Below are 22,105 nucleotides of genomic sequence, written 5' to 3'. Positions count from 1 at the left end.
GTTAACACTGTTTTGCTGAAAACTCATCTGTAATTCCATGTGCATAATTGATCTGTCATGTGTTTTAGTTTAATTTTGGTATGAGACGTGTAACATAGTTTTATGAGTTGTGTAATATAGTTTTATTTGATTTGTTGATGAACTGTTCTGTATGGTAATTATGATTTCAACCTTTGCCTAAGTTGGGTCTCCATCAATCTAATAAGGTTGTAAGGGCACTTTGGAAATGTTATCTTTTTCCTTTCTTTCTCTTATTTTTCTATAGTGTTAAACAGTTGTCACATTTTAAAAAAACAGTACTGGTGATTGAACCCAAGGAGTGCTTAGCTATATCTTCAGTCCTTTTTATTTTAGGGACTGTCTCATGGAGTTTCCCAGGCTGGCCTTGAACTTTCTATCCTGCTGCTTTAAGTACTAAGTAGCTGGTATTCAGGCATGTGTTATCACAGTCATTGCATTCTTACAGTTCTAAATTTAAAAAGAACAAAAAAGATAATGAAAAGCCTTTCTCCTACCTAGTCAACCAACTTTTGTTTTCTAGAAGGATAAATCTGTTCAATTTTTGATATATTGTATCAGTTAAAATACATCTTACAATTTTGGGGTGTGTGTGTTTGAGGTGGAGGTCTTCCTGCGCTGTGTTGCCCAGGTTGTTCTTGAACTTCTGGGCTGACATGATCCTCCTTCCTCACTGCCTGGGTAGCTGAGACTATAGGTGTGTATCACTACACCTAGCTTTATTAGTAGGAATTGGGATATATGGTATACTTTATGTGCCCTGTACCTAACTGCTTATTCCTTCTTTTATTATTATTATTTAAGACCGTTATTAACTGGTGCTTGCAGTTTGTTGACTTTTTTTAAAAAAAAATCAAGTTATAAATTTTTACTGAAAATTAAAAATGAATTTCTTAAAAATCTCAACTTGACCAGATATGAAACAATTTAAAAACCTTTAAAGGTGTATTGAGAACAGCCAGGCTTTTTAAAAAAATGCGTTTGTCATTATCAAAAAGAGATGTCCTTAGGTAAAAATAAGAAAAACCCCATGCTGCATAGATAATGCAGGTAGTTCTAGTTATCTGGTTAACAGGCAAAAAGCAAACACTTAAGGTCTGCAGTTCTGATCTTTTGTTTATTTCTTATTGCTGGAGTTTCCTATTGATTTCTTCTTGCTGGATGACTGAACGCGATGATGGTAGCGATGTTAAGCCAGCATTTACTCAGTTCCGCCCTGCTCAGCCTCTGAGCGGTAGAAATGGGCTGCTGTTGTCTCTTTGCCGTCTTGTGGTTTAGGGTTTTCTGAGAGTCTGGGTTGTTGGTAAATGAAGTTGCAAAGATACCCATGTTGAGACGGCTGCTGACCTTGGGTCCCATCTTCTTGATTTTCCTTACCCTCTTCATTGCCGTCCCGTCTAGGCTGTCTTTGGTGAGGAGGGCCCTTGAGGAATCATGGTCTGTAACCTGGATACATATTCTGTCTCACTTGTCCACCTTGTTCTCCTGCACCCTGGTTGTCAGTACCCTCTGTCACTTCTCCTTGCACAGGAGGGTTGGAATACTGTGGGCCACGCCCAAACGCATGGCATAAGATGGGACCCCTCACATGCAGTAAGGCTGGCATTGTTGGGCCTGGCTTTCAGAGCGCTCTCTGATCCCTCATTCTTTTCCCCACTCTCGCTGTTCTGGTAATTCTGCTGGTAATTGCATGGAGGACCCCCATGATATGGGTAGTGTCTATAATGGTTACGGCATCTGTAATGGTTATGGTCCGCTGTGTATTTACTGCCTTGAACTGGAGCCCCACCAGGGCCTGTGACATTTGCTACCTCTGCACCCTTTTCTCTTTCAGCAACATCAAACTCCACGGTCTCTCCCTCTCCTCCCCTGAGAAGGTCCTTGCTGGGGTTATTCTTCTTGGTGGAAATCTGGTGTACAAATATGTCTTCCTTGGTGTTGGTCCTGTTGATGAAACCATATCCGTTTCTTACACGGAACCATTTTACTGTTCCCCAAACCTTTATTGCAATGACATTTTTGTCCCTGCTGGCAGGCGCCAGCAATGTGACGCCAACCGGGCTGCAGCTCCCTGCGCCTCTATTCATGGTGCCAGGCTTTGTGTCATCAGTGCTGAGGGTCCAGACAGCAGGGTGGGGGGCAGGGGCGGGCGGCTGCTGGGTCTCAGCCTTGCTGCTCGTGGTTGTGATGGTGACTGGGGCTGGAGGTGGCTCCTCCAGGGGTGTGATGCTAACCAGGCTGGCTGCGGTGGTGGTGGGGCTGCTCAGGGCTCTCTCGGGTCCATTCTCGGCTCCAGCTCTCGCTCTTGATGAAACTTTTTTGTTTTTGAGACAGGGTCTTACTCTGTAGTCCAGACTGGCCTTGAATTCACTTATATAGCACAGGCTGACCTCTAACTTAAAGTGATCCTCCTGCCTCAACCTCCCAACTGCTGTGATTTACAAGCATGTGCCACCATGCCCAGCTTCCTTCTTAACTTGAGCTGGATTCACGGTAATAAAAGATTGCTGACATGTGTCTGGCTTGCTTGATTGATCTGTCCTTGAAGGAATGGTAGTTCAAGTACTAGAAATGTGATTTAGAGCCAGATGTATTGTCAAGTATAGTTCTGGGATGTAGGAATCTGATAGTTTCCTGTTCCAACTTCAGTTGCTTACTGTATTTCTTTAGCTTATTTTTCTTTTTCGCATCCACCTCTCCTCCAGCTCCTAACTCCTTAATAATCTTAGCAGTGGAAACTGGAAAGGACCAGAAGAAGAAGAAGAGATGAATAGCGACATATTCATGTTGTCTTTTTATTATCTTTTTACCACACACTGTAGCTACTTTCCCCTGGAAACAGTGATATAGATATATGACAACTACATTTCCATGCTAGTTCTCAAGCTGATTTAGTTCATAATAGAGATGAAAATGAATATACACATTCACAGTAGTATACTGTTAAAATACTCCTGTAATTTTGTTAATTACTCAGTATTTGTGTTATATTATAGTATAAGTAAGATTCTGGAGTTAGCCAGGGGAAGTTTTATTTTTTGTAATGAAGGAAAATGTATTATGTTGTTAATATACTTGTATACTTTTTTATTTGTGTAGTTTACTTGTAAGTTTGTGTGTGTGTGTGTTTGAGACAGGGTCTTGCTGTGCAGTTCAGGATGACCTTGAGCTCACTTTGTAGCCCAGGCTGGTCTTGAACTCGCAATGATCCTCCTGCCTTAGCCTCCTGAGTGCTGGGATTACAGGCATGCGCCACCACGCCTGGCTGAAAGTTTCTTAATAACTAGAAACACTAATTTTAATGGCTCCCTTTGGGTTAAATTTTGGTTGAGTTTGCCCTGTACAGAATCTGAATTATCTACATTTGGGAAGGATGAATGAGCTCATATGATAGGTGAGCCTCAGATGAGTCACTTCATTTGCTGAGTACCTCTGACCTTCAACAAAGCAGAAAAATGTACCACACAGTACCCTCTCTTATATTTGATTTTTTGTGTGTGTGATTTTTGAGGCGAGGTTTCATTGTGCAGTTCAGGATGGCCTTGAACTCACTTTGTAACCCAGGTTGGTCTCAAATTTGCAGCTATCCTCCTTCCTCAGCTTCCTGAGTGCTGGAATTACAGCCGTGTGCCACCTCGCCTGGCTTCTCTTTTATATTTGAAAGCTAAGAAAATGGTAATCTTTTTTCTTTCCAAAGCAAAGGATAAACTTAGAAAATTTGGAAAACATTTCTGTTTCTGGCATGATGGTATTTGATATACTTAAATATAGAAATTGTTCACTTACTCCAAGTGAGTCAACAAATTAGTATACTATATCCATGTAAACAATTTACTGAATTCCTCTGTCTTGGTTATACTTCTTTTGGGATGGAACCAGCAATATTAGACTAACTATTGTGTATATATTTCTACTTCTTCCTCTTATAGCACATTGTGCTTGAAGTTTGAATCTTGAAAATATTATGCTGTTCAGTAATATGGTTCTGATCATGACATACATGAAGAAGTTTTCAAATATGTTGTAAGACTATGATTGCCTAAATTTTAGCCTCTATTTATAACCCAGATAAGTCTTGAAAATACTACTTGTTCTAATAGCCAGTGAAAGGGCTTAGAGAAGCTGTCATTTTGTTTGCTGTTTCCTTGGTTGGTCTCAAACTCCTTGGCTCAAGTGATGCCCCTGCCCCAGTCTCTCAGGTAGCTGGGACTGTAGGCATGTGTTACTGTACGTGGCAGCACTTCGTTTTTTTTTTTTTTTTAAAGCAGATTTTCTCTTTGTATTCCAGGTTGGCCTTGAACTCATGGTAATCCCCCTTATTTTATAAAACTACATGTATGCTTTCATTGTTTCAGTTTATGCTAGAGTTCTTTCTTAGTCAGTAAAAAAATGTTCTTAATTTTTTATTTAAACATTTTAGTTTTGCAGGATTCCATCTTGACAGCATAGTGATTATAGTTAATAATAAAGCATTTCTAAAATATTTGAGAGAGATCTTCTAGATTCTCTACATGCAAAAGAGATAATTGTCTGGTGATAAATTTATTAGTTTGATTGTGGCAGTCATTCACAATGTATGCGTATATCACATCATCAAATTGTATACCTTAAGTAGTACAGTTTTTGTCAGTTATATATAATAAAGCTTTAAAAAAAAAGAATCTATCTGTTGGTGTTTGAGTAGTGTTAGTAAGTTCCATTTTGTAGATAGGTAATTTTGAATTTAGAAAATTATATGTTAGAGCTGGGCTTGGTGGCGCATGCCTGTAATCCCAGCAATTGGGAGGCTGAGGCAGGAAGATTGCTGTGAGTTCATGGCTACCCTGAACTACATAGTAAGATGATCTCAGAAAACTAAAAGAAAAATAAAATTATGTGTTAGAAAAGCATCTCATTGTGATAGGATTTTTTGATTTGGTACCGGGAATCAAACTCAGGACCGTGCACTTGCCAGGCAGGTACTTGTGCCACTGAGCTATATCCCCAGCCCAAGCATCTCATTCTGAATTTCATGCTTTATATGTAACCACCAAGGCTAATATGATTTTGCTGATTTATTTTGTTATTACTAACTCTTTGTACCTCTTAACAAATTTTTAGTGCTTTGTAAAACTGAAAACAACAATAAAAAGTGTACACTTAATAGTCTTTATCCAAATGTCTGGGAGCAAAATGTTTCAGATTTGTGATTTTTCTTCAGATTTTAGAATATTTGCATAGATTTTACTGGTTGAGCATCCCTAACCCAAAAATCTGAATGTTCCCAAATGTGAACCTTTTTGAGTGTATACACCAGCTTATATTTTAAAAATAGAAATACAGGATGAGTCAGTGCCACTTTTAGTGACCTTTGTGATTACCTGGTGAAACATCAAATGTCAAAAGCTATTTAACTTTTTAAATACTGTTTGATTTTACATGGCTATGTAATTTGATCTTTTTGAGTGTGTGTGTGTGTGTGTGTGTGTGTGTGTGTGCGCGTGCGCGCGCGCGCTAGCGATCAAACCCAACCAGGCCTTGTGTATACAAGGCAAGAATTCTCCCACTGAGCCACATCTCCAGCCCTTGATTTTAATATTGACTGTACAGTTAAATATTAAAAAGGGCTGGATACCTAGGAGCAAGCAGATTCAAAATCTAGAATCACCACAAGGGTCAAAAGATGTATCTTATCTGTCTTTAATGAGAAATAAGAACATCTTCATGAGAACTTGTATTTGGGTATACAGTTATGTCTAATAATTTATCCTTCCTCATTATTCCTCTTGACTTTAATACAAGCATATTTTCATTATTTTCTGGTTGTATTTAATATTTGTGACCTGTGCATTGTAGCCTATGCTTTGAGAAAGCAAAACAGAAGCAAGTTTTGTAGTGGTGTAGTGGCTAAAGCAAATCTAAAATAACAGGGAAACTTTCTAAGCATCCTAATTTATGGTGTTTTCAAAGATATTTTTTGTCACGAAGTATTTCAGATGTGTAAAGCAGGAAAATATAGCTCCCTTTCCTATATTTTTATCTTTCCTGCTTAAGAAATAAAGTACTGGAAATAAAATTGAAGTCTTCTATGTATCTATCTCCTTCATTATCAGTACAAATTACTTTCTTGATTTTATCATTGCCATGTACATTGTTATATTTTTACTATATATGTATTAATCTCTGAAGAATAATACTTAGCAGTTACATTGTGCTTACTGTGGAGCTGCTCTTCTAAATGTTTCTTTCATTGTTGTGTTTTGTTCTTTGAGACAGGGTCTGACTATGTAGTTCAGGCTGGCCTTAAAGTTACTGTGTAGACCAGCAGGCTTTAAACTCCTGTTGATCCTCTTGCCTCAACCTCCAGAGTCCTGGGTTCACAGGCGTGCGCCGCCATACCCGGCTTCTAAATGCTTCTTATATATTAATTTTGTAATCTTCTTAGCAACCTTATTTTGGAGATGAGGAAATTGAGGAAGAGAGGTTAGATACCCAAAGACACAAAGCTAGTAAGTAGCAGAGCTTAAATTTGAACCTAAATAATCTGTCTGCAGATTCATTCTTCTTGTTAAACACTGTGCTAAAATATGCATATGTAGTAAAACATACATATTTATAGGGCTCTTTGTTTAGAAATTATATAAACAAACTCCACTTTACAATTGAGGAGAATGTATCAGAAAAGTGGCTTGGGCCTGCTATGTCTGAGGCCCCTTAGCCTTTGTACTCAGCTACATCCACAGCCATTTTTTATTTTTTAGTTTGGGACAAGGTCTTGCTATGTTTTACCACGCTGAGCTCAAACTTGCGATCTTCTTGCCTCGGCCTCCTTGAGTGCAGGGATTACAAGCATACATTGCCATAGCCAGCCATGCCCTATGTCCAATTACAGCATTTCCCACACAGGGAATGCTCTTCAGCCTAGGGCCTGCAATGAGAAGACGTGGCGTATTGGCCTCAACATACATGTAATGCACCAAAACTAAGGTTCAGAAAGTTAAATGATTTACTTACCACCACACAGCCTGGTTTCAGATTCAAGTTTTTCTTGCTCCAAAAACCATTAAATGAAACAGTTTACATCACTTACTGCTTCTCCCAAGGAATAGTGGAATAACCCCATGCCCTGTATCCAAAAGATAGAGGAATGAAAAGGTCCAGGATCATAGAGCAGCAGTTGAAACATGGCACATCTTTGTTCTAAACTCCAGAGACCTACACGTCTTCCTTTTTTTACCTTTCAACTATAAGGCAAGAGATAGGTTTTTAGTATTGTATAATATAAATATTTTTCTTTGAAACTACAGAATGATTTCCCTCTGTTCTGAATATTATTTACTAGGATGACATCATTGTCTGAAAGAAGGCTAGTGAGATCATTACCATCAGATTCAATTTTATGCATTAGTATAATGGTGTTCCAAGTCTCTCTCTGGACACCCATGGCTACCAAATGTCTAAGGAAATATTTTTCTTTAATTTTTGATAGCTACAACTTTTGTTAGAGAGCCTTTAAACATTCACCAAAATACAACAAATAGCACTTAATGGCTCTTTTAAAAAATGGCCTGTCAAAATATCCTCGCTGTCCTGTGCACACCCCTTCTCCTCAACCTTACAGAAAAGAACCTTGAATAGTAATGAACATGCCACTTAATGTTCTCTAAGTTTTAAGGCATTGTCAGTTATAAGGTGAACACTGATTTTAAAGTGTTTTTTTTTGGGGGGGGGGTGTTGGGGCGGTTGGGGAGTGTGGAAAGAAAGAGACTCCATATTAGATGGGTACCGATTTCTAGAACATTAATAGAAGGGGGGAAATACACATCTTACAACTCAGGAAGTATAGTTATTTTCTTCTGCCTCCTGTCCTCATCTGTTAAATGAACTAGGTGATTTTAGAAGATTATTGCTCTGAATTTTGGAAATGATAGGGAGGTACCAGTGTTTCAACATTCCAAACAAAAATCTCTTACAAGTACTGCAAGTACTTACAAAACTAAAAGCTGTACTTTACCCATTTCATTCACTTTTACCCTCACTTTGTTCTTTTTTTTTTTTTTTTAATTAACTTTACTGGTACATTTTAGGTAAATATAATGATCACCTTCATTATAGGGAGTTTGTACCTGTGTACGATATATTTTGATTCTTTCTTTTTTCTTTTTCTTTTTTTCGCTTCCCCTACCTTCAACTCTTTTTTCCCTCCTTGTTCTTTTCTTTCTACCAAAGTCAGTGAAATGCTTAAAAGGAAAGAGACCAGATTATCAAATTGTTGGAGGGGGGTACCTAAAGATAATGTTTTTTTTTTTGTTTTGTTTTGTTTTTTTGTTTTTCTGGTTTTTCTCCGGTACCGGGAACCGAACTCACGACTTTGCGCTTACCAGGCAGGCGCTTTTGCCGCTGAGCTAAATCCCCAGCCCCCAAGATAATGTTTATAAATTAAACTTGTGATTTTTGTTTGAGACAGGATCTTACTGTGTAGTTGAGGCCAGCCTTGAATTCATATGTAGCCCAGGATGGCCCCACATTTGTGGTGATCTTCCTGCTTCAGCCTCCTGAACGCTGGAGTTACGGTGTGCACCACCACGCTTGTCAAAATGTGTGATTCTTAAAAAATTTCCCAGTTGACCTTTAAGGGATTCACCAAATGGTGTATGTCTTATTAGTGATGTCTTTCATATAATCCTAGAGAAATCAATTGGAAACAAACATATAATTGTACTATAAAACTATGAGTTGGTTAGGAGTTCTGGAACCTAGTTTTTGAATCATGACTCTACCACTTACTTTGTTGTTTGAATTTGAAAGTACTTAAGCTCTTCGGGATCTAGTTTTCCCCAATATAAAATGAGGGCGCAAATAATATTTGCCTCTTGGAGTTACGTTCATTAATATTGACAAAGTACTCACAATAATTGTATACCACATAATAAACATTTAAATGTTAGCTATTTCTATTATGAAAATAAGAAGCTAGGGGTCATGATGCAAGCTTGAAATTCAGTACTCTGGGAAACTGCGGCAGAAGGTTCAGAAGTTCAAGGCCAGCCCAGGAAACATAAGCAACTTAGTGAGACCCTGTCTGAAATTTTTTTGTTTTTTGTCTTTATGAGAAAGGGTCTCATTATGCAGTTCAGGCTGGTCTTGAACTCACTTTGTAGCCCAGGCTGGCCTCGAACTCACAGTGATCATCTGCCTCAGCCTCCCCAGTGCTGGGATTATAGGCTTGTGCCACCACACCCGGCTGTAAATTTGTTGTTTTTTTTTTTTAAAGACTGGGGATGTAGCTCAATATGAAGGTCCTGGGCTCAATCCCAGTAACACAGTCCCCCAAATTTTTATTAATGGACTAATTTATTAATTGAGCTTAAACATTAGAGTGCAAAAATTAAGTAATTTCTGGGTGACTGGCAATATAAAGATTAAAATAAAGTTTGAATATCCTTTAAATTCTTGGGACCAGAGTGTTTTGAGTTTTAGGGTTTTTGTTTTTTTGTTTTGTTTTGTTTTGTTTTGTTTTGTTTTTTGAGAGCTTATGTTTGGAGGTTCTAACGGGGAGCACAGCTGCTCGTATTTCCTTGACTGAGGGAAACAGTCCTCCTCTATTGGGAGTCGTCCTCTTCGACCCAGCCCGCAGCGTTAAGGGGGATGAGGCCTGCCTAGCCAGCCAGGTTGGCCGAATCAACCCTAGAAATCAATGGGGTGACAGATGTCAGAGCCAGGTATTCCTCACATTCTTTAAAAAAGAAAAATGCATATATATAATGAGATATCTTTGGGATGGGATCCAGTGCTAAATACAAAATTAATTTACATTTTCTACACACCCTTATATGATAGCCTGATGGTTATTTTATACTTTTTTTTTTTTTACTTTTTTGGGGGGGAATCATGGGAATTGAACCCAGGGCCAGGACCTTCTTAGAGCTACATCCCTAGCCCCTTTTTTATTTTTTATTCAGAGATAAGGTCTTGCTTCGTTGTCATACTACCCAGGCTCAGCTCAAACTTGTGATTGTTCTGCTCCAGCCTCCCAGACTATTTGACTTACAGGTGTGCGGCACCATGCCTGGCTATGCAGTATTTTTAATGCACCTCTGTTTTGACTACAACCAATTGTTATGAATTTAGGATGTGGAATTTTCCACTTGTGGCATCATGTCAGTGATTAAAAAGTTTCTCATTTGGGAGTATTTTAAATTTTGGATTTTCAGGTTAGGCATACTACATAGGATTGGCATACTGTACCATTCAGTGGTGTATTAGATGACGTTAGTGTGTAGTATGCAGCAGTATATTTCCAGTTCTTTTCTTTCATTCTTTATTGTTACATGTTTCATGTAGTCTCTAAACACAAAGTACAGTTCCAGTATGGTTTTAAACAGCCAGTTATCTTTTAGAGCAATTAAAAATATAAAAAAACTTTATATTTGTTATATTCAGCCCATTTCCAATATCCTTATTTCCTCAGTATCATATACTATTAGCATCTTATTTCCTTCAGCTTGAATACTTTTTGTGTTGGTTACTTTTCTCTTGTTGCTGGGACAAAATAACGGATGCCCAGAATTAATAAAGGAAAGGTTTATTTAGCTCACAGTTTGTGGAGGTTTCAGTCCATTGTTGGCTGGCTCAAAGCAGAGTGGCACGTGGCAGAGCACAACAGTTGATGGTGGAAAACAGCAAAAGCAAAAAGAGCAAAAGGGGGAGGAGTGACCACTCCTCTTTCCCTCTGTAATATTGTATGCAGGCTACCTGCCCCAGGACGGGTGTAGCACTCACAGCCATAATCCCAGCATTAGACCACAAATCAGTCACAAACTCTAGAAGCCTGCCCCCAAGACTGCATGAAGCTTTGGGGGCTGTCTCAACACAAACTATAGCAACTTTGTTTGATCTTTTTCTGTAGTGCAGGTTTGTTGATAATGACCTTTGTTTCAGTGAAAAAGCACTTTTTCTTCTTGGAAGTTAATTTTACCAGGTGTAGGATCTTGAGTGAGCTTTTTTTTTTGTACAGGGAATCGAACTCAGGACCTTGCAGTTGACAGGCAGGTGCTTGTATCGCTGAGCTATATCCCCAGCCCCTTGAGTGAGCTTTTAATTTTAGTGTTTTATGTCACTCCATATATAGCTTATGTATTCTTTGATAAGAAATCTGCTGTAAGGCTTTGTTTCTCTCAGTGTAACATATTTTTTCCCCCTCCTTGCTGTCGTAAAGATTTTCTTTTTATCTTAGTTTTGAGTAGACTTTTTTTCCCCCTCATTACTGGGAATTAAATCCAGGGAGTAATGAGGTACATCCTTAGCCCTTCTAAAATTTTATTTTGAGAAAGGGCCTCACTAAGCTCTGCAGACTGGCCCTGAGCTTGAAATCCTACTGTGTCAGCCTCCCAAATAGCAAGGGTTACAGGCTGGTTTCAGTAGTTTTGAGTATGATTTGTCTAGCTGGTTTTGGGCAATTGAAGTGTGATTTGCCTTCTCTGTTCTCTGAGCTTCTTCTGTCTGTAATTTGGTGTCTTTATAGTTTTGGAAAATTTTCAACTGCTACTTCTTTACGTATTTACTCTTTACATATATTCTCTTTTTCTAGGATTTCAGTTGCCTGTGTATTACAGCGTTTGGATTTTTCTGTTTTATTGCCACTCCCACTCCAAGTTCTTTGTATTTGTGTTTCATTTTGGATAATCTGTCACTCAGTTTGTTGAATTTACTATTGAGCCATGTTCAAAATCAGTTACTGTGTTTTTCGTTTGTCTCTGGCAGTATGTCATGCTTCTCTACGTTGCATCTTTTTGTGCCTTCCCATTTGTAGCTTAGTGGCCACTGATGGCACAGTAGAGATTGAGCTCTACAGGGTTTGTGTCTTTACCACGGGGACTTGGGTCAGTGTAATCTGCGTTTAAACTGTATTTTGGTCTTGTTGCTATGGTTACCTTCCATGTACCACATGCTCCAAATTTCAGTTTAGGGGTGCTTTTTTTTTTTTGTGGGCCAGTTCCCTAAAGAATTTTTGTAGGTCCTGCTTTTTATTAAACTTCTGAGCTTCTTACTGCTACCCTGACAGGGAGTCTTTGTTCATACTCTTACCTCTCCCTCAGCTTCTCTTATTGTTTGTTTCTCATTCCATACCAGCACAGTGGTAGAAGTAAGGAGTTCTGGGGAGGGGGACATTCTGTACTTCAATTTTTCTGTGTGAGATTTAGTCAGGCATCATGTCTCTGGATGTCAGTGCTGAGGCTTTCTTGGTGACTTGCTTCTCCCCAGGGGTAAGGAATTGCCAGAGGTCTGGGACCATTATGTTTTCCTGTCCTAATGCCAAGGATTGAGTTTCTACCTTCTTCCAGTTGGGAATATGGAATAAAAATGTTCTACAAAATGTCTTTGTTCTGCTTTTTTTTTTTTTTAACAAAGAAAATAGTTTTATTTTATATCAAGCACTAAGATGTGAAGACATCACCAGGCCAACAGAGCTGATACACGGAAAGGTGGGGTAACTCTGCCCTGCCTGCCCGCCTGCCCAGGTGCCTGCAGTGTTCTGCTGTTTTTATAAGTTTTATGTTCTCCAGCCACTTCCCTTGGTTAGTTTTTGCTGGTTAAGGTATATGTGACACTGGAGATACGTAATTTTTGGCATTAGCTGTTGTGATATTTTAAAATATAAATAACATGGGTATACATTTTCAAAGTTCAAATTGACCATTTAATTTTCATTCTTTCCTTTTTTGATGAAGGGGATGGAGTGGGGATTAAGCCAAGAGCCTTTGCAATGAGCTGCATCCACCAGATGTTTTTATTTTTAAATTTTGGGACAAGGGCTTGGTAAGTTGCCCACAGTGGGCTCAAACTTGAAATTCTCTTTCCTCAGCCTCTTAAGGTACTGAGACTACCAATGTATGCCATCATGCCAGCATAGTTTTAGTTCTTAAATTATCCTTTGGTTTGTTTGTTTGTTTGTTTTTGAGACAGGGTCTCACTCTGTAGTCCAGGCTGGCCTTGAACTCACTATGTAGCTCTGAGAGGCCTCAAACTTGCAGTGATCCTCTTGCCTCAGCCTCCTGAGTGCTGGGATTACAGGCATGTGCCACCATGCCTGGCTAAATTATTCTTTGTTTTTTTTGTGTTTTTTTGTTGTTGTTGTTGTTTGTTTTTTTCTGGTACTGGGAGCTGAACTCACGACCTTATGCTTGCCAGGCAGGCACTTTGCCACTGAGCTAAATCCCCAGCCCCTAAATTATTCTTTAATCATGCATTTTTATTGACTAATCCTCACAGCACATTCTAGCAAGGCAACAAAGAATTATTGAATGAATAAGTGAATTTATAGTGATAACTGACCCTATTTCTTTTTTGAATATACTTTTTCTTCACTTTTGATTACAGTAATAATTTATTAATTTCTGAGGATGTAAAAGAAATATCTTGACTGGGTGTGGTGGCAAATGCCTGTAATACCAGGCCTCAGGAGGCTGAGGCCAGAGGATTACTGTGAGTTCGAGGCCAACCTGGGCTACAAAGTGAGTTTGAGGCCAGCCTAAACTAAATAGTGAAACCCTGTCTCAAAAAGACCAAGAAAAAAAAAGAAAGAAAAGAAAAAGAAATATCTTTGTGGTTTTTGTATTTGTCTGCATTTAATTAGAGAGTATCTTTCTGTGCAATCAAAATAATACATAAAACTTTTACCAAGATTAAAGGAAATTCTGTAATTGCATAAAACATTTACCACATTATTGTAGCCATTGAAGGAGGACCTTGGACCTTGATAAAGACTCCAAGGAGAAAGAGTAAGTACTCAATTGTGTGAACCCATTGGCTGAGTTTAATAACAAGTACAAAGGAAGAAGAAGGAATAAGTTAACATTACTTCACAGAGTTTACCAGAATCTTGCCTGGAGATGGAAATACAAGATTTGTCAAAGGTGATAACCACCTTAACTTCCTCAGAAGCTGAAACATGTTTTTAAGATTGATTTTATCATTTTCTTCTAGGTGATTTACTGTTCTTTTGGTGGAACATCCAAAGGGCTGCACTTCAATAACTTAATAGTTGGACTTGTCCTCCTTACAAGAGGCAAAGATGAAGAAAAAGCAAAATGTAAGTACTTTTATTTTCTCAAAATGATTACATTCATTCAATTATTTATTCACTTACTTAGAGACTTAGAGCCTCACTGTTCAATTTAGGCTACCCTTTATAAACTCTGCGTAGCCAAGGCTGACCTAGAATTCAGTGACACTTCTGCCTCGTCCTCCTGATTGCTGGGAGTACAGGTGAGCACCTCCATGTCCAGCTTCAAAATGATGATGTCATGTGTGTACAGAATAATTTGCCTCAAAGTTCTGACAATAGGCAAAAGATTTGAATTGATATTTCTCCAAAGAAAATGCATAAGTGTCCATTAACCACTTGAAAACTGTTCAATATAAGCACTCTTTTGAGAAATGTAAACTAAAACTACATTGAAATGCTTCATCTACCGGGGCATTAAAGTAAAACAGACAGTAACAAGTGTTGACAGGGTGTGGAAAAATTGTAACCCTCCTGTATTGTCTGTGGGAATGTAAAATAGTGTAGCCATTTTTTAAACCAGCTTGGTTGTGAAGTGCTGAGTTACTGTATGACACGTCAGTTCCACTCTTTCAGATATATTCCCAAGAAAATGTTGCATAGATTCTTAAAAAAAAGTACATAAATATTCACATTATTTTTCATAATACAAAATAGAAACAACCCTAATGTCCAACAGCTGATCATAAATAAACAAAATGGGATAGATGTGTACGATGGAAAATTGCATTAAAAGGAATAAAATAGGGCTGTGGTGGCACATGCCTGTAATCCCAGCTCTCGGTAGGCTAAGGCAAGAGGATAGAGGTGAATTCAAGGTCAGCTTGAACTGCATAGTAAGGCCCTGTCTCCAAAAAAGAAAAGGAAAAAACCATTTTGCTGACTCGTGGATTCTAGTCACAGTAGCCATATTTTATGATCCTGTTTATATGAAATTTCTGGATTAGGTAAATCAATAGGGGCAGAATGTAGTACATAGATTAGTGGATGCCAGAGACTTGGCTGATAGGGAAATAGAGTGACTGCTGAGGGGTGAGTAAATGAATTGATAGTTTTGTGGGTTGATAGAAATATTCTAGAATCAGTGGTGATTGTTGCATACATAAGCTTATGGATAGACTAAAAGTCACTGACTTGTACACACGTTTATTTTATGGGTTGTGAATTAAACTGTGTCTGAATAAATCTGTTACTTTTAAAAAATTTTGATGACATGGATTTAGTAGTCTATTCTTTGCTTAATTCACAACCAAAAGGCTGGGCGTTGGTGGCGCACGCCTGTAATCCCAGCACTAGGGAGGCTGATGCAGGAGGATCATTGCGAGTTCGAGGCCAGCCTGCACAACAAAATGAGCTCAAGGCCAGCCTGAATGGCATAGCGAGATCCTGTCTCAAAGACAAAAAAAAAAAGATAATGAAAATATCTATTAACCAAATTCTATGTATAAGAAATATAACTTTGATCTGGTTTTGTTTTTCACATTAGCATCCCTCCCCCACTACAAATATAAACTGCCTCTAAGCAGCAGCAATTAAAAACAACAATTTTTAGGATCACAAACATAAACTTCAAAAAATTCTTTTCCTTTTTGGTCCTGTGTATTGACTCAGGAGGTTGTGCATACTAAGCATAGCTCTACCAGTGGACTACACCCCCTGATGATATAAACATAGATTTTTAATGGTTTTTCTTTTTTCATTTTAATTATATGATTGTCTTAGTTTTGTAGCGCTGCCCTGTAACAAAGCACCACAAACTTATGGCTGAAGGAAACATATTTATTACCTCAGTTTTAAAGACTAGCAGTCCAAAATAAAACCTATAGAGAAGACTCCTTTCTTGTTGCCCCCTTCTGGTGACAGCCATCAGTCCTTGGCAGTCCCTGGCTTTCCTCAGCTGCTAGCTGCACCCTTCTAGCCTCTGCCTCTTTTCATCGCAAGATTTCTTCCCTTTGTGATTATCTTTTCCTCTTCATGTAAGAGCACCCATCATATAAGATTGGGTCCCATCTTTATGACTTCACTGTAACTTTTTTTATATCTGCAAAGACTTTATTTCCAAATACAGTACTGATATAAGTGTTAAAAGCTCATGTTCACATCTGTATTAACACTGCATATGTTTTTCTGCAATTGTGCATTTAACCAACTGTGTATTAAAAATAGTTGGAAAAAATTACATCTATAATTGAACATGTACAGACTGTCATTATTTCTTAACTAATGGAGTGTAATAACTACATATTATTTATCTTGTATTAGCTATTAAAATAATATGCAGATTTATTATAATATACTGATTTGTATATGTAGGAGCAGTATGTATAGGTTACATGTAAACATTATACCATTTTATGTAAGAGACTTGAGTTGATTTTGGTTTCCTTGGGGAGTCCTGGAGCCAATTCCTTTTTGCCTTTGATGCAGTTCAACACATAACAATATTCTCATCATATTTATAGTATGTAGTTCCACCCAACTTCATTGTCAGTATTATGTCTTATTTTCCCTAGATCTTTATTTTTATTTTTATTTTTTTGTCTTTTTGAGGCAGGGTCTCACTATGCAGTTTGGGCTGGCCTTGAGCTCACTTTGTAGCACAGGCGGGTCTGGAACTCACAACGACAGCCTCCTGAGTGCTGGGATTACAGGTGCACGCCACCACGCCTGGCTTAGATCTTGATTTTTTAAAAATAAAGTATTAGCCGGTGTTCTGGCACAAGCCTGTAATTTCACCCCTCTGGAAGGATGAGGCAGAAGGATCATAAGTTTGAGCCCAGCTTAGGCAACTTAGTGATATAGCAAGATTCTGTCTCAAAGATAAAGTTCTGGGGAGGTAGTTCAGTGTGAAGGCCCTTTGTTCAGTCTCCAGTATCTCAGTCAACCACTCAATCAATCAGTAACAAAATCATAAAATAAAATATGATACGGTGGTGGTATATACTTAGAATCCCAGCACTCAAGTGGCTGAGGCAGGAGGATAATGAATTTAAGGCCAGATAGGCAACTTAATGAGAACCTGTCAGTAAGTGAGTGAGTGAATGAATGAAAGAAAAATTAAATATTGCAACTAAGGAAAGGCTTTCTTATATCATGTTCCAATTTATGCCCTTCACAGATGTTATCATTCACCTGTTTTGCAGGTTTAAAAGGTATATATGTTATTTTGTAATTTCCTTTTCCCCTGAATATTTATTCATTCATCCATTCATGCATTTAGGTACTAGAAATCAAACTCAGGACCTTGCACTTGCCAGGCAGGCATTTCTGAGTATTTTTAAAATATATGTATATATTTTTTGGTACTGGGAATCGAACTCACGACCTTATGCTTGCAAGACAGGCACTTGTGCCACTGAGCTGTATCCCCAACCCTATATATTCATCTTGAAATAATTACTGGCATGGGAGGAACTCGCAAGGAGGGGACTGGAAGTAAAAAGGATCAAGATGTGAGATGTATCTATCTATCTATCTATCTATCTATCTATCTATCTATCTATCTATCTATCCATCCGAATTGCCAGGATGGATGTATTCATCATATATCATGCATATATACTAATAAAAAATGGAAGAAAAAGTTAACACATTTTTTTACTAGTGTTGCTCTTACAAACCACACATAGTGAATATCTTATATTTTGTACATGGGGATCAGTTTCTGAAGGGTGAATGTGGAATCGCAATGCAAGTGGAATTTGTGGCACATATTTTCTAAATTTTGGCAAATTATTCTCCAGAGTGACTATATTTATTTATATTCCTATTAACATTGTATAAGAGATCCCATTTCTCCACATCTTTGCTAACACTTGATATTTTAGCAGAGAGAAATTTTTGTAAAATTGTTATGTTTAAAAAGAATCACATTGCTGTTTTGTGTTGCTGGGTTATTGTGAGGAATAAATAAAGTTATAAAATGCTAAGTTCTAATAATCATTCAGTCATTGGTACCTTTCTCTTACATTTCCCTTCAACCAGGGTATATGTATTTGATCTATGTCAAGTTTAATTTATTCTTTTTTTCTTCTAGATATTTTTAGTCTTTTTTCCAGTGAATCTGGGAGCTATGTTGTACGAGAAGAAATGGAAAGAATGCTCCATGTGGTGGATGGTAAAGTCCCAGATACGCTCAGAAAGTGTTTCTTAGAGGTATATTTAAAGATTTACATTTTCTTCCTCCCCCTCCTCCCTCCCTCCCTCCCTTCTTTCTTCCTTCGTTCCTTCCTTCCTTTCTCTCTTTCTCTTTTCTTTCTTTCTTTCTTTCTCTCTCTCCCTCTTTTCTTTCTCTTTCTTTCTTTCTTTCTCTTTCTTTCTTTCTTTCTTTCTTTCTTTCTTTCTTTCTTTCTTTCTTTCTTTCTTTCTTTCTTTCTCCTTTCCTTTCTTCGATGTTAGCAAATGCTTATTTTCTATGGAATCAACTGAAAGGATCTTAGTTGCAGTAGGTTGAGGCAGTTGAGTCCTTTCTCTCCCTGATCTTGTATGCCTCTAAAAGAAAAGTATGAAGTGGCAGGAAAGATCAGACATGACACAAGGAAAGGGAAGTCCTTCTTTCTCATGCTCATGGTGAGTTATTAGACAACTTGCACATGAGTTGTCATGCTCAGCCTAGAAAGCTGAGAACGGGGAATCTCAAGAGTTAAGGTTGCCGCTTACCAGTGAAGATCAGACTAGAAAGGTCATTCCTTCTTCTTGACAAAGTATGAATTTTTAGTTGGTAATAAGTTTAGCTATGGTGAATAGATGTGTATGTGCAGTCTTCTTGGCATTTTTGATTAACAGTTCAACTCTTTATGGGTATACTCAGAGGTCCATGACTCATTACTGTTATATTTGTGAATCTGAACATTCTCGATTCTGTAAAGGCAGCTGTGTATACTTAACAGTGAAACACACTCCAGCACTGACACCCTCCACTTTCTCAGGATCCTGTGGGGATTGGCCTTGTGCCATTCTGTGACCTGTTTTATAAAGACCTAGTTTGTTATTTATTTTATTTAGTTGATTTGCATAAAAAAATCTAGGCTAAAATTTGTCATTTTTGTTTTCAAACAAATTTGTTTTCATTGTATCTTTAACAGTTGAAAAAAAGAATAGAAATAACAGTAGGGAACATGCATCTTTAATAAACAAAGTTCTGTTTTTAGTTTCTGAGGCCTGCTAATATGTGAAAAGTCCCTAAAGGTAGTTTTTTTTTAAAAAAAGCCTCTTTAACAGCTTCTGATCTTTTCATGGATCATCTTTTCACTGCTACCTGATTTCTTAAGGGTGGGTATTTCATTACTAATATAGTAGTCTTTCACTGCTTTTGATTTTATTCAGGGAGCTCAGCTCTACCTTTCCTTTCTTTAAAGAGAAGAAAAAGCAAAATTTCAAAATAAGATAGTAGGGTAACAATGATTAATACATTGTATATTGTTATCTTTAAATTAGTTACTTAGAGTACAAGATATAGGCATTTAATTGTCCAAACAATATTATCATAAACCATTCTTTGCAATGAACTAAGAGAAATTAATAGTATAACTGTCTTAATTATTTTATATATATATATATTTTTTTCTTTTCTTTTCCTTCTTTTCCTTCTTTTCTCCATTTCCCCATCCCAGTTTCTCTTTCCATTTGAAGTTTCTTCCCACTTTACAATATCTGTTGTACATTTTGGATCTTATTTACTCTTTCAGCTTCTCACACTAGGGAGACAATACAATGTTTACACATGTGCATCTGGTTTATTTCACTTATGAATATGGTCTCAGGTTGCCTCCATTTACCTATAAAAGTCTCCAGTTTATCCTTTTTTATGGCTGAGTATTAGTACTCCATTATAGAAAGCGACTACGTCTTTTTTATCCATTCCTCGGTTGATAGGCATTTGGGTTGTTTCCAAGATTTAGCTATTACAAATTGTGCTGCTATAGATATGGGTGCATGTATATTGCAGTGATACGATGTTTTTAATTCTTCTGGGAAGATTCCCAGCAGAGGAATAGCTGGGTCAAATGAGACCTCCAATCCTAGTTTTTTGGGGAGTCTCCACACTGATTTCCATAGTGGTTGTAGCAGTCTGCACCCCCACCAACAATGGAGAAGGGTTCCTTTTTCCTCACAGCCCTGCCAGCATTTATTGGTTGATTTCTTGATAACAGCTGTTCTTCCGGGTGAAATGGAATCTCAGTGTTGTTTTAATTTGCATCTCTTGCATGACTAGCGATCTACCTTTCTGACTATGTAGGCATTGATTGTCTATACTTTAGCCATGTGTATAGGCAGTGTCTGGTTGTAATATCTCTTTGGATTTTCTATTTTTTAAGTTCTCATCAGTCATGCTTTGAATTTCTTCAGTGTTGATGAGTACCTGGTAATTTTGTTTTACTGCTTTTGATCTTGGCTTTGAGTTTTTGGTGGTGGCGATAGTTACATTTATCCCGCACTTCTATGTGAAGGATACAGAAAAGATGGATTTCTTGCATTTATGCTTCTGCCATACTGACTAGATACTATGATGGTATTTTAGTACTTTGAGACAAACTGCTATGGTTTGTTTGTTTCCCATAATATTATAAACTCTCTGGTCAGAAAAAAAAGTGATCTTTGCAAATTTCATTAAATGGAGTTTTAGATGTCAAGTGCAGTCTGCTCTTTTTCAGGGAGAATGTGTAGTTTTCATTTTAATAAGATTTATACAGATACTTGTATTTTGTAGATGAGAACTAAATGTGAACCAGTAGCAGGCACATGTGTTAGGTGATAATTAGTTCTATAGGGAAAAAATAAAGAATAATGGTGATAGATGGTGATGGGGGAAAGCTAGGAAAATCTGTGGGATAAAGTGAAATTTGATCAAAGAATTTATAGGAAGATGAGAAGTAAAGTCATGGTGATATCTAAGGAACTACCTTCTAAGAAGAGAAAACAGCAAAGACCCTGGGGGGGGATGTGTGCTTCTTATATCCAAGAAATAATAAGGTCAGTTTAGTTAAAAAGGAGTAAGAAGGAATAGTAGGAAATAAAGTGACAAGAGATTATTGGGGAGCCAGGTGTGGTGGCTATGATCCTGTCCTTCGGGAGATGGAAGCAGACTACATAGTGAGTTCAAGGCCAGGCTGAACTATGCTTAGTGAGACCCTGTCTCAAAAACAAAAAAACAAAATAAAACCAAAAATCAAAAACAATAACAAAAAACAAACACACACCGAGATTATTGGAGAGTGGAAGTAGATTACAAAATGAGTCGTGGGGCTGGGGATTTAGCTCAGCGGCAAAGCGCCTGCCTGGCAAGCGCAAGGTCGTGAGTTCGGTTCCCGGTACTGGAGAAAAAACAAAAAAACAAAATGAGTCCTTTAATGTTTACCCTAAATGAGATAGAAACTATTGAAGGGTTTTGAGCAGAGGACTAGCATATAGAAAGTAGCCTGCTTGAAGTGAAATTAGAGGTTGTTGCAACAGTCCGTGTAAAAAGTGACAGTCATTTAAATTCTTTACTTTTTATTTTTTATTTTGAGACATTTATGGTGTAGCAGTAGGGTGATGAGTTTGCGTTTATTTTGTAAGTGGACTTGATAGAATCTTTCTTGTTTCAAGTATAGGCTGTAATAACAAGTAGAGGAAGCTTGATTTAGTTAAAGACTACAGTAACTGCTATGCTGGGGGTGCTGGTGAATGCCTGTAGTCCCAGGACTCAGGAGGCTGAGGCAGGAGGATCGCCAGGAGTTCGAGGCCAGCTTGGGCTACATAGTGAGTTCTCTGTCTACCGAAAAAAAACCAACCAAACAAAAAAAAACCCATGGCTTAACACTACTAGAGAAAGAAGTTTGGGCATTAGATATCAAGAAAAATTTAGGTGATACACACCTATAATCCCAGCACTGTCCAGAGTCTGAGACTGGAGGTTCTCAATTTGAGCCTAGCCTGAGCAGTTTAGCAAATTACTGTGAGACGTTGCCTCAAAATAAAAAACAAAAATGGACTGGGGATGAAGTTCAGTGAGAAGATCCTGGGTTTAATTCCCAGTACTTAGGGAGAGGGTAATCAATTTGA

The 22,105-nt window shown here is 37.8% G+C and overlaps 1 protein-coding gene and 1 pseudogene across 2 annotated transcripts in view; one reads left to right on the top strand and one right to left on the bottom strand.

Moving 5' to 3' along the window:
• Usp32 (ubiquitin specific peptidase 32) overlaps positions 1–22,105 on the top strand; it is a 166,860-nt gene that overhangs the window by 55,881 nt on the left and 88,874 nt on the right. For both annotated transcript variants that reach the window (XM_005393962.2, XM_013519383.1), the window contains exons 3-4: positions 13,984–14,089; positions 18,099–18,217. In XM_005393962.2, the coding sequence (XP_005394019.1) occupies positions 13,984–14,089; positions 18,099–18,217 (225 nt within the window). The remainder of the gene's footprint in view (positions 1–13,983; positions 14,090–18,098; positions 18,218–22,105) is intronic.
• On the bottom strand, positions 1,135–7,441 carry LOC102028710 (annotated as a pseudogene).

This window comes from Chinchilla lanigera, unplaced genomic scaffold, assembly GCF_000276665.1.
Source record: "Chinchilla lanigera isolate Chin_1 unplaced genomic scaffold, ChiLan1.0 scaffold00050, whole genome shotgun sequence".
Classification (NCBI taxonomy): Eukaryota; Metazoa; Chordata; class Mammalia; order Rodentia; family Chinchillidae; genus Chinchilla; species Chinchilla lanigera.
The sequence above is the reverse complement of the archived record's forward strand: the minus strand, read 5'-3'. Positions and strand labels throughout refer to the sequence as shown.